General features: G+C 35.7%; 1 protein-coding gene across 2 annotated transcripts in view; it reads left to right on the forward strand.

The window, feature by feature from the left end:
• The window catches only part of HYCC2 (hyccin PI4KA lipid kinase complex subunit 2), a gene marked incomplete at both ends in the record, with an annotated part of 40,846 nt that extends 33,524 nt beyond the window's left edge, over positions 1 to 7,322 (forward strand). The window contains 2 exons of one of the 2 annotated variants that reach the window (XM_080689635.1): positions 295 to 462; positions 6,727 to 7,322. In XM_080689635.1, coding sequence (XP_080545761.1) covers positions 295 to 462; positions 6,727 to 7,322 — 764 coding nt within the window. The remainder of the gene's footprint in view (positions 1 to 294; positions 463 to 6,726) is intronic. The other variant, XM_080689636.1, reaches the window with a different exon arrangement.
• Positions 7,323 to 13,549: the final 6,227 nt, after the last annotated feature.

Raw genomic sequence — 13,549 nt, forward strand, 5'->3', positions numbered from 1 at the left:
GTGCTGAACCGAGCAGTATTAATACATTGTGGTATTTGAATAGTCGAGCTCTCTTGCCTAGGAAATATTGTCATTTTAATGATCCCTATTTTTCTGTCCTAATCATTTGCAAACCTCCCATTGTTCATCTGCCGCCTTATGTGTGTGCAAGCTGTGCGCACACATGTAATTATATAAATAGTGTTTGTGTTAATATCATATCCATATATACATTCTCTTATCTGCCTGGGTCAAAATGCTCAGAAAAGAATAGAGCAGCACAAAAGCACTAAAATTTTATATGTTGAATCCCAGATGGCTTTGACTTCTCAAACGAGGCTGACTCGAGTATTCCTGGCTCCCCGATCCAACACGGCTCCACTGACCTAGGGATCAAACGTGTGCAAGAGGGGGAGGTGCTGGTGCGCAGGACCCCTGAGCATGGCTCGCCGGAGCCCAACTCAGCAGCAGCCACAACAGAGGGTAGGACAGAGATGAGGAGGCAGAAGGCAGTGAGGCAGTTGCTGGAGAAGGATCCTGGCTCTCTGTCCCCAAGCAGAACAGCTTTCCATTCTAGTGTGTGTTTCCAGTACCCTGGGGTGTATTAGCCCCTCCTTGCAAAGCACCTCTCTTCCCCATATGCTTAGTACCAGGTTAGGTACAATCTTTAGTTACCATTTGTGCTGGCCTGGAGTGTGCATCCCTGTGTAATCTAAGAATAGCTTGGCATGGCTACTAACAAGGCAGGGGCCTGTATCCAAAGGGTCTGCAAATGCTTGGAAATTTTTCATTACTGAGCATGTTTATTCTAACATTAGGAAAGAAAAAAATGCACCCAATGATGTGAGCCTTATTAGTCAATATGATGCATTTATACAATAGTTTATTCTTTAAAAATCTGTGAAGCCTGGCATAGGGGTACACATTTATAACTCTAGTGCTTGGGAAGCTGAGATAGAAGGATCGCAAGTTCAAGGACAACCTCAGCAAGTAGTGAAGCTCTCATCAACCTCATGAGACCGTGTTTCAAAATAAAAATAAAATAGGGCTAGGGGTGTAACTCAACGGTAGAATGCCCCTGGGTTCAGTCCCTAATGCCCCCTTCCACACAAACACACACAAACTATGAAGAGTTTTAAAACATTAGTAAGTATATTTGGGAAATTGAAGTGGAGCTAGCCAATTTATCTGTAATTCTAGGATGTTCAGTTAATAAGAGTTTCTTATTCTTTTGACAGAATATACTGGTATTGATTGACTTTTTATAATCTGTGTATTAAGTTGCCTATGTCAAGTAAATTACTAACATTTTCCTTTATAATTGTGCTATCCCATGCACACTACATTTTATAATGTATTATAAATAATGGTCATATTATTTAGTTCCCAAATGGAATTGAAATGTATTATTTAGAGATCAGATATCCTAGTAGATCCTTGTTTCTATAATGTAGGTTTCTCAAAATGAGAATTTCTTATATACCACCTCCCCTCACTGTCTATACTTTGCTTTCCCAAGAAATTATTTACTTGCTGTTTTGCATGTAATTCCATAGGAGTTAGCTTTGTTTTAAAGGAGGGAACTACAGCCAAATAGTTTTCTCATTACTTTCATGTATTTCCATTGTGGAATCTTTACATTAATTTATGAAGTTAACCACGTAGTTTTAGAAGAGGCTACATATTTTTGTGTGTTTTAAAGCCAAAACATTTATAAACAACCTTAAGGAAGTCTTTTGCTCTTTGGTGCATTCGAAATTTGAGCATGCTCAGTAAGAATCTGTATCTACCCTTTCTGCCCTTGCTCATTTGCCCAGATTGACCTTAACTTCATTTAATGGTGTTGCATGTGCATGACCTAGGGACCCAGAGAAATAGGTACTGTTTTAGAGATCCTTCTTTATATGACTATGGAAGATGCGGCCTTCCCCTCCACTTCTTTTATATATATCTTTATACTATCCCTAAGAGTCACTATTACCTTGAATAAATGCATAAAAATGAGAATATGAATAGATGTGGAACCCCAAGTTGATCTAAATTCAACAACATCTCATTTCTTTATATTCTTTTTTATTGGTGGTGGTAGTGCTTGAGGTTGAAACCAGAGGCATTCTACTTCCGAGCTACTCCCTCAGCCCTATTTATTTTTTTATTTAGAAACAGGGTCTCACTAAGTTGCAGCAGGCCTCCAGGTAACTGAGGTTGGCCATGAACTTGCAATTCTCCTGTCTCAGCCTCCCAACTATTGTGATTACAAGCATGTACCACCATGCCCAGCTTTGATTTCTCTACATTCTTATGACTGAATTATTTGATATATATCTTCTATTATTGTTAGGATTGTTAGAAGAATTTGTGGTAAATTTAGTACTATGTTAGTTAACAGATGATATTATTCTAGAAAGTGTGGGATTGATTTGAAGCATTGCTTCCAGTTCATCAAAGTCATACATTTTATTTATTTATTTATTTATTCATTTATTTATTTGGTGGCACTGGACATTGAACCCAGAGGCATTCTACCTCTGAGCAACACCACCGCCTTATTTTATTTGTGGGTCTGGGTGTGAAACCCAGAGGCATTTGACCTGTGAGTTACACCCCCTGCCCTATTTTATTCTTTATTTTGAAACCAGGTCTCATTGAGTTGCAGAGGGCCTCACTAAGTAGCTGAGGCTGTCCGCAAACCACGATCCTCCAGTCTCTGCCTCCCAAATGCTGGGATAACAAGCGTGCACCACCACGCCCAGCTAAAATATACATTTTAAAAAAGGAACCAAAATAGTAATTTCTCTTCAACATTGTATTAAATTCTATTAAATATTAAAATATCCTATTTTGATAATTTGTATTATTGATAAAATTCCAGTTTCGGGGAAGGAATAGGAATGTGAAGCCATAAGGAAAGAAGAGTAAGTTTCTTGAGTTTGAAATTTCTGAAAAATATTTTTATCTATGGACATGGTGGTGCACACTTATAATTCCAGTATGTGGGAGGCTGAGACAGGAGGATCACAGGTTCAAAGCTAGCCTCATTAGTTAATGAGGCTGTCAGCAACTTTGTGAGACCCTGTTTCCAAATAAAAAGTGAAATAGACCTGGGGTGTAGTTTATAGATAGAATGCCCCTGGGTTCAATCTGCAGCACCACAGGGGGAAAAATTACCTCTATATCTAGAATTAACTAAGACTCAATTTAAATAAATATTAATAGAAAGTAAGCTTTTTGGAAAGACAGCTGTCAATAGAAAAGTTTATTAACATTTTTCAGAGTCAGGCATGGTAGCGTTTGGGAGGCTGAGACAGGAGGACAGCCTCAGCTACTTAGTGAGGCCCATTGCAAGACCCTGTTTCAAAATAAAGAATAAAAACTAGGGCTGAGGGTATAGCTTGGAGGTAGAATGCCCCTGGGTTCCATCTCCCCGGTACTGCAAAAAAAAAAAGAGAGATTTTTTTTTTTTTTTTTTTTTTTGAGCTGGGCATGGTGGCACATGCCTATCAATCTTAGTACTTGGGAGGCTGAAGCAGGAGGATCACAGGTTTGAAGGCAGCCTCAGCAACTTAGCAAGATCCACTTCAAAAGAAAAAGATAGGACTGGAAATGTAGCTCAGAGGTAAATTGTCCCTGGAGATTGAACCCAGGGGCATTCTACCTATGAGCTGTGCTCCCTTCTACCTCCAGGCTACACTCCCAGACCTATTTTATATTTTTATTTGGAAACAGGGTCTCTTAAGCCAGCACGGCTGGCTTCAAACCTGCACAATCTTCCTGTCTCTGCCTCCCAAGCGCAGGAATTACAAGCGTGCGCCACCACACCCGGCTTAGTCTTTTTTTATTTTTTTGAAACAGGGTCTCACTGAGTTGCAAAGGGCCTCACCAACTAGCTGAGGCTGCCCACAAGCCACAATCCTCCATTCTCAGCCTCCCAAATGCTGAGAATGCTGAGATTACAAGCGTGCGCCACCACGCCCAGCTTTATTGTTATTATTTTTCAAAGAAATACTTTTCAGCTTGGCATGGTGGCACACGCTTGGGAGGCTGAGACAGGAGGATTGCATAAGTTAGAAGCCAGCCTCAGCTACTCAGTGAGGCTCTCAACAACTTAGACCCTGTTTTCAAATAAAGTATAAAATAGGTCTGGGAGTGTAGCCTGGAGGTAGAAAAGCCCCTGGTTTCCACCCCCCAGTACCACAAAAAAATAAATAAAAATTAAAAAATAAGTCCTTTTCAGGTGTCTCTTCTTTGGATTATGAGTGGTATTATCACCTAGAAAGAAAATTACAAAGAAAATAATGTTTTAAACATGTTTTAGGGTAGGCATGGTTACCCCTATAATCCCAGTACTTAGGAGGCTGAGAAAAAAAGGATTACAGGTGTGAGGACAGCCTCAGCAAGTAGTGAGACTTATCAACCTAGACATCTGGTGTAGCTTGGAGGTAAAATGTCCCTTGGTTTAATCACTAGTCACACACACACACACACACACACACACACACACACACACACGTTTTGAGCCGGATGTGATGGCACATGCCTATAATCCCAGTACTTGGGAGACTGACACAGGATTGCAGGACAACCTCTACAACATAGCAATTCTCAGCAATGAGTGAGACCCTGTTTCAAAATAAAAGCTAAAAATAAAATAGACCTGGGGGTATAGCTCTTTGGTAGAATGCTCCTGGGTTCAACCCCCAGTACCACTTAAAAAAAAATGTTTTGTAGTATGATTAAAATAGTTTTACAGTTAAAATTGTGTATATTTTAAAATTGAAGAATGAAGCCGGTCGTGGTGATACACGCTTGTGATCCCAGTACTTTACGGCCAGCCTCAGCTTCATAGTGAGGCCCCCTACAACTTAGTGAGACCCTGTTTCAAATAAAGAATAAAAAATTGAGCTAGGAGTATAGCTCAGAGGTAGAATGCCCCTGGGTTCAATCCCCAGAACCACAAAAAAATAAATAAAGGAAGAATATAAATCCATCATCAGCCTACTAAGCTGAGGATAATGCCTATGATTATAGTCAGTGTTCCATTATTTTGAAACAGCATTTCCTAGTATATAAAATAACAGTAGCTTCTCTTGCATGGTGGCTTTTACCATTATCTTTTTATGGCCATATTGCTTGGGCATCAGATCTGCATGCAGCAAGATTCAGAACTAGCACTGAGTCTCTCAGTCTCCTTTCCTAAGTCAATAGATAAACCCAGTGATACATTTCTGCTCACTCCCAGTTTTATATTACTAATATATCTGAACCAGTAGCTATTTGTTCTTGAGCACTTTTGAGTTCTTTGTATTAATTATAAATAATTTACTAAAATTATATCATGTGAATATAAAGTTTTTATTTTAAGATACATTTATACAATTCTTTGAAGAGGTTGAGAGAAGTGGTGTGAGCTGCTACTACTGTTTTTAGTAAATGCATTTTCACATGGCTTTGCATGATGATTAAACATTATTAAACTGCTGGATATATATACATATATATATATATATATATGAAACAAGATGCCTTTTGCTTTAAGGATAGCCTAATTCTTTATTTAGAATCTTTAGAAGGAAGGAATCCAAATGAGAAGAAATATTTTTATTTTTCCAGGTATTGTGTTAATAAGAGATTGTGTTGAAATGTTACATATATATGTATGTTTTCCTTCTGTAACCTGTATCTCATAATAATTGTTTAGCTTGTTTCCTAACATTTTACCTTAACTATAATGTTGATATCTGTTTTATAGATTCAGATTAAACTTTCTCACAGTCTGGGAAAAATATTTAATAATGTAGCAAACCAGTATCAATTTTTGAGAAAAAGAAATGTGTTAACTTTCTAAAAGAATGTTTGATCATACTTACATTAAGAGAATTGAGCTTTCTGGAAACCACAAGCTGGATATTATATATATATATATTTTTTTTTTTTTCACAAAAACTCAAGATAAAGATTCTTTCATGTACCAAAGTTTGTATGTGAAGTATAATGGAGCATTACAGTATTTTGTGATTGTGACAACACATCTCAGTGCCAAGAATATAAAATATTATAGAAATTCATAATGTAAACAGTAAAAATCTTTTTAAAGTACCCCTGATATTTCCCTATTTTGCTGCTAATAATGTTTTCTCATTATTTGATCAAGAAAATATGAACTAGTGAGCAGGTATGACCATAAGACAAAATTTGATTGTGAAATTGCGAAAAACAATGTAGTTTTTAGTTTTAAGTCAGAAAATTTCCTAGTTTCATGTTAAAGGTTTTAAAGCTTTGTAGAAGCAGTTAGCTGTTGAGTAAATATAAAATTTTATTGTAGTTTAGAAAACAGATTTGGTTTGTAGGCTTAAAGAAGCCTTGGGTATAATTCTGAGTAAATGAAATTAGCAGTGTCTCTTTATCATATGGTTGGTTAAAAAAAGGCTTTCAATTGTCACAATGAATGACAGAATGTTGTATTTATGATAACAAAATGTATTTTATTTAGTTTTATGTGCCTAAATTTTGAGAGTATACTAAGTTTATTTGTAAGTTTTATAAAAGCTGAAGTAATTAAAGCTAGATGAACACAATAATTAACATTAGAATTATATGTAATTAATGTTTATTCTCCTAAATTAAAGGAAGTATTGGTAATAAGTCCATTAAGAACTTAGAGCAAACATTAATCAAGAAATAAGGTTAGTTTTGTTAGTCACAACTTCTTAATTTTCTATTGCTGAATCTGTCTGATTTGTCTTTTAGGTGCTGAGGGTATAAATGGAGGAGAGGAGTCTGTAAACCTGAATGATGCAGATGAAGGATTTTCATCAGGGGCTTCCCTCAGCAGCCAGCCAATTGGGACCAAACCATCCTCCTCTTCTCAGAGGGGGAGTTTAAGGAAAGTAGCAACTGGGCGTTCAGCCAAAGATAAAGAAACAGCTTCTGCCATCAAATCCAGTGAGATCTCTCGAGATTCAGTCATTCGCAAACAGTATATGCAGCAACCAACTGATTTTAGTGTAGATTCAATTGAGCTGACACCGGTGAAGAAACACCTGAGCCTGCCTGCTGGCCAGGTGGTGCCAAAAACCAGTAGTTTAATCCGGACAGCCAGTGCTTCCTCAAGTAAATCATTTGACTATGTAAATGGCAGTCAAGCAAGTACCAGCATTGGGGTTGGCACTGAGGGAGTTACTAATCTAGCAGCTAACAATGCTAATCGATATTCAACTATCAGTCTACAGGAAGACCGGCTAGGTCAAGCTGGTGAAGGTAAAGAGCTCCTCAGCCCAGGAGCCCCCCTAACCAAGCAGTCTCGATCCCCAAGTTTCAATATGCAGCTAATATCCCAGGTGTAGTTTTGACATCCTCTCTCTTTTGCTTACCTTTTAAACTCAACATTTCATTGTGTAAGAAGATACTTCGTCCCACATTGTGAAAATATTGGTCATCTCAATCAGATTTTATTTAGTTTAGGAATCTTCATACTATATTTTGTATGGAAACAGCAATAAGGTTTTCTTTTCCCTCCTTCCTATATCTCCTCATCACCTATTCCTTGCAAATGTGTTCGTGAAGCAGTATAACCTGCTTGCCTTTTCCATGCCTTCCTTTCTCCTTGGGTGATGTGCAATCCATTGTAGGCTGATCGGTCCCATTTCAACACTGTGAGACTGAGGGTACGTTAGAGGAAATGGTGGATATGATCCCTATGAAATGATTCTTTGGCTTCTGTTTAAAAACAAAACGGGTTTGTTGACATAATCTATAGAACTATGAAGATTACTGGATCATATTTTTTTCTTTCTTAACCAGGAGTGCCTCAGAGATTCTGCTATGACTTTGGACTTCTCTGAGTCTGTGCAATCATTTTCTTGAGAAGCTTGGGGAAAGGTATAGATTGCTGCACTTTTTCATTAAAATGAGGGTAGCTCTTTTTTTCCCCATTTTCTTTATCCCAAGGACAATTGTTCAATTACTGAGGCATTTAAATCAATTTGTGACTACTTCGTTTGGAGGGTGGAGCTCCAAGTTGATTGTGTAATTGTTAATGCACTTTTCAATGGCTCTCTAGTCATTAACATGTCTTCCCTCTTCCTACAGGACCTAAGGTCATTTCTGTCCTTAAAGTTTGAACAGCTAACAAATCAGTGTATCCAAGAGGCATGTTCTCTTTCCCAGGAATGATTGACACTTTGGTGCTGGGGCTTTGTGGGGGGAGGGGTGGTTTTTGTTTAGCTTGTGTGGGATTGTTAGGGGAGATTTGATTGATTATTTTTCTTTTCCTTTGTGAGCTGATAATGACTGAAGTAGAGCTGTACGTCTTCAGGTAAAGAGAGGGATTTCTCAGTCCATTTTCTGTAATGTCAGACTATTGGAGAAACCCTTTCAGCTGCTTTCTAGATGTACCTAGATTCAGTCAAATGTTTTGGATTAAGAAACCTAAAGTCCTGATAGATCATATACTCCAAGGAAATAATATATCAGGGACAGATAATTGGCTGAAAACACTGATGCTTCAATGTGACACATTTTTATAGAACATTTCTACCAGGGGTACTGAACTGGATTTCTCCTACAAGGACCATACTGCCTTTGTGTTTAATGTAATGCAATTTGTGTATCTTCTAATCATAAATCTGCAAAGTTCCTCATTTTTATAAAACTTTGAAATCATGCCAGTAAGCTAGAGATGTTGAATGTATGTAAGTAGCATTTGATAACTGCTAAGAGGCCACAAAATACATTATTGATTTAGAAAAATATTTTCATTTTTATTTGGTTGGATAAGGGTTTATTATAACCTCTTCTGGGTATCAGGCTCTAATGTTTAAAAAAGAAAATAATATATTGGGTTTGAAATCAGTATTGTGACTTGAACTGCTGTCAATTATTCTTCCACAAAATACATCAATTATTAGCGCTTTGTATATTTAGACAGTTTTACTTTATTATTGTGAAAGAAAAATATACTGAGTTTATAGAAAGCAAGTATTCTCCTAATTAACAAAGTTTAAAATTTTATCTCTATGAATTAAAATTAGTTGATTTTGATGAATAACCACAAAATGTCTGTTTTATTTACATTTAACAAGTTCCCCTCCCCCCTTTTTATTGTAAAAGCTTTTTTTTTTAAGGGAGTTTATGTTAGAATTTTCATACGACCACAGAGATGTGTGTCTGTAACATTTTCAGTTCATAAGGAAATGGAAAACTAAAGCCTAAACTAGCCCACAGTATTGCCAAAGCTGGGTAAAGGCAAAAGCTGATAGGTGACTTCCTGATGTGTGTGATGTGTGTAGTATATATATGTGCATATCACATGAACACTTTTAAGTATCCCTTATTTATTTTCATTTAACTAAGCAATGTCATGTAAATGAAAAGAATTTAAAATAACCAAAATAAATGAAGTATACAAGTTTAGGGCATACTAAAGAAAACAAGGTTTTAGATATATAGAGAAAGAAAAATTGTGCTTACCAGAAAATGAGATTTTGGCTGTAAGGCTTGTAGTTCATATTATAGAAAAAAGATGCCTGTTTTATACAAAGATAATGGGCTGTTTATATTGATACTGAAAGTATTTTGGTTAAAGCACAAAAGAAATACCAAATTACAGCAAAAGCTGTAAAAAATATAATAAAAAAATTCCCTTTGATTAGAAAACTTTTGTTAATCTTGAAAACTTGGTTTAAATATTTTTTCATCTCTTAGAGGATTTCATTTATCTGTGTATATACATATATTTTATATGTGTATATACTCATTAATGTTTCATGACCCTACATTATTTGTTTTCCTTTCTTATGAGTTGGCCCCAATGAAGAATCGTTTCATTTAGTTTAAACTTTGCATTACGGGTCTTAGAACAGATTTCCTGCGTGAGATATAGTTGCTGGGTTTTTTGGCTTTTGTTTGTTTTTTGTTTGTTTGCTTGTTTGTTTGTTTGTTTGTTTTTGCAGTACTGGGGATGGAACCCAGGAGCTATATCCCCAACCTTATTTTTTATTCTTTATTTTGAAACAGGGTCTCACTGAGTTACAGAGGGCCTCACTAAGTATTAACTGAGGCTGGCTGCTAACCTGGATCCTCCTGTCTCAAACCTCCCAAATGCTGGGATTACAAGCCTGTGCCACCACACGGGGATGAGATGTAGTTTTAAAGTAAACAAGTTAATTTAACAAACTATCAAATATTCTAAGAGTTTTTTTAATCCCTCTCATTTATTGGCATTTAATTATAAATACTTTTTGTTTCAAGTATGCAACAGCTGTTACAATAAATACAAGCCTGCAATATTCATGCTTTGTCATTTGACAGTGTTTTGTTTTAAACTGAAGTTCCATTAAAAAGTCCAGCCAGCCAGGCATGGTGGCACATACCTGTAATCTCAGTACTTGGAAGGCTGAGACAGGAAGATCACATACTCAGCAATTTAGTGAGACTCTTATTTCAAAATAAAAAATAAGATAGGAGTAAGGGTGTAGCTCAGAGGTAGAATGCCCCTGAGTTCATTCCCCAGTACCAAAGGGGAGAGAGGGAGTCCATCCATTGAAGAAGACATTCAAGGAGAAAATACTTGTTTTCTATAATATGAAACAATTTGATTAATACCATCTATATTCATGTTGGATATAGGAGTATAAAATATCTGAAAGTTTGGGGAATGCTTCTCTATGAAATAATTTTTAAAAACATGTTACTAGAAAACTAAGTTGTAAAATAGAGTTTACTTAGGTGTTTAAATATGAGAATATTTTAAGGAGCTAGTGAGGAAAGTGATTATAATTTAAAATTCTAATCCCATACCATCACCACCCTTGTCAGAACCACTCTTCTGTGCCTATTTATTATAGATAGAATCAGAAGTTTTTGCTAGAAGAGACCCTAGAGATATAATCTAGTTAATCTACACACACACACACACACACACACACACACACACACACACTCATCCTCAGAAAACTGAAGCTCAAAGAGATGATGACATGATATCACATAATTAAGCAGAGCCAGAATCAAACCTTGTCGCCCATCAGGTGCATATTAACAACCCACTGCCTCTCTCTACCCATGCTTTGGTAAATATGGTACATAACACTTTCCATTTCTGCAGATTCTTTACATTTCTGGTCTAGTAATTGATGAATACAGCACATTAAGGAAAGCATTAAATTCAGAAAAAATGCAAAGTGATAAATATAGATAGAGAACTATTAGAAATGTCGGCTATACAGATGTAAAGATAGGTACATTATTATTTTAATTTACATTTACTAATTTTCTATAACAGTTTTTTGCTGCCATGTTTATATTTGTGGAAGTTTATTTAAATGCAAAATAAACCCAGTGAAAATGCTTTGATCAGTGTGTCTAGCTATTTTAAAGTAACATTTGAATCGGCTTTCAGTCAACAAGGTAGCAAGTTAATTGTATTTCACAATGGAGTATTGCAAACTAAAGATTAAATCCAATTTCATTAATTTCTAATGTAGAGAGAGACTGATTATGCCTAGAGCAGATTAAAGCAATATATCCTTATGTGACTGAAAAAGATTTGTATAGTGAAGCTTATAATTTCATAATAGAACAGTGACCATGTCATTTAAAGTGTACATGCCGTATAAAATGTCTTAAATGTGGTAGTCAGCTATATAAGCTCCATGTTTTCAACTTGTATTCTTAAGTTCCACTTAGTAGCTTTAAATTAATTGTAATTATTTATTAGACACTGGAATACTGAAAACTTCAGATTGTTTTGTTGCACTATTTTTGTGAATATTTTCATGAAGTGGGTGTTTTTTTCTACCTCACTTTGTGAGGTTTGTATGGGTCCATTTCTGAGTACTTTAGTTGTTGACAATCAGTTGTCTCATTTAATTTTCTGCATGTTCAGTTGTAAATATTAGTATCTGTTTTATGGGAAGCATACTGTACAAACACTAGCAAGGAGGATCTCTCCATTTCTTATCTTGGATTACATTACCAAGTTTTTTTTGTAATCAGCATTTTAATTACATGTTTTTTTTTTTGTTTGTTTGTTTTTTGGTGGTACTGGGGTTCCTGGAAGCCCTTCTACCTCCGGGCTACACTCCCAGACCTATTTTATATTTTTGAAACAGGGTCTCTTACGCCAGCGCGGCTGGCTTCGAACCTGCGCGATCCTCCTGTCTCCGCCTCCCAAGCCCGGGGATTACAAGTGTGCGCCACCACGCCCGGCTTACATGTTTGTTTTCAGTTAAAAAAAAGAGTTTAATAGGTCATACCAGTGGTCACAAAATCTAAGAATGTTAGGACCATTTTTTTAAATTGTGGCTATTTTAGACAGTCTGAACATGAGACTTTTTATCTGTCAACTTGAATAATTACTGTCGTTTCAAAGTGCTTAGAAACAAGATGACTGGAAAACAACCAGATATTGACAGTTTAAACTCTTAAAAATTAGAATATTTGGCAGATTACAAGAAGATAGAATGCAGCATAAAATTAGTAAAGCTAATACAATCATAATGAGTCACCAGATTGTTATAATTTTTCATGCTTAGGTGGTCATGATTGATCGTGTAAAAAAAGCTTTAGTATTCATTGCATTGTATGTATCTAATGGGCATATTGATACTGGCACTGAACATATGTAGGAAAATATTTTCCATACAGGAGTCACCATCTAATCTCCCTGCCCAGATAGGCTTTTTTTTTTTTTTTTTTTAACCCTGACCACACAACCACAAAGTTTTGGCCATTTCTTCAGTATTTTGTAATTTTAGCCATATACACAAGAGCAAACAATTGAGATAGAAGTTAGCAGAAAGTTAGGAATGATGAGAAATAACTGGCAGCACAGTACAGAAATACAGATTCTATGTTTTGTTACTGGATTTTGAGAAAATGTATTCATAATGTTTACAAATTAAGAAATATTCCATATGTCTGTTATTATGCTACTTAATATAGATTTTACAAGAAATAGAATTAGGTATAGCTTAAGGTATAAATGAAAGTATAAAAGAGTCTTTTTTAAAAATTGTGTATTTGGAGGTAGAGAGATCCTTTTATTTTCAATGAACTTAATTGGACAATCCATCCCCAGCTACACAATTGATATCCATCTGGTTTCTGTATTTGAGTGTAAACAGCTCCGTGTTAATAATATCAGTGGAAATTTTTTACATCTTCGTTGATTATAAAATTTACCAAAGAAAATGTTATTGACCAAATATAATTTTTATACCTGTTAAGGAATGAAGTCCCTTTAACATAAAGGATTGTTTACCCTGGGGGAAATAAATATTATAATAGACTTTGACCTGAAAAAGAGGTATACAGTACCTACACAATTCCATTTGAGATTTTCTTATGTCAATAAGATGTCAAAAGTACCAGTTAAAGGCTAAGTCCAAATATTATTCCTTATGACGCATTTTCATGTCTCCTTAACTAAAATTAAGGATGCTCATTAGTATTGTACAAAAGGAGAAATTCCTAAAATTGATGTATTGTGTGATAATTGTGGATTTTTAAAATTTTGATAGGAGTTATGGAAGTACACCTCTTTCATTGGGCAGTGGCAATTTCTAATACA

The sequence above is a fragment of the Muscardinus avellanarius genome, assembly GCF_963383645.1.
Source record: "Muscardinus avellanarius genome assembly, chromosome: 2".
Lineage (NCBI taxonomy): Eukaryota > Metazoa > Chordata > Mammalia > Rodentia > Gliridae > Muscardinus > Muscardinus avellanarius.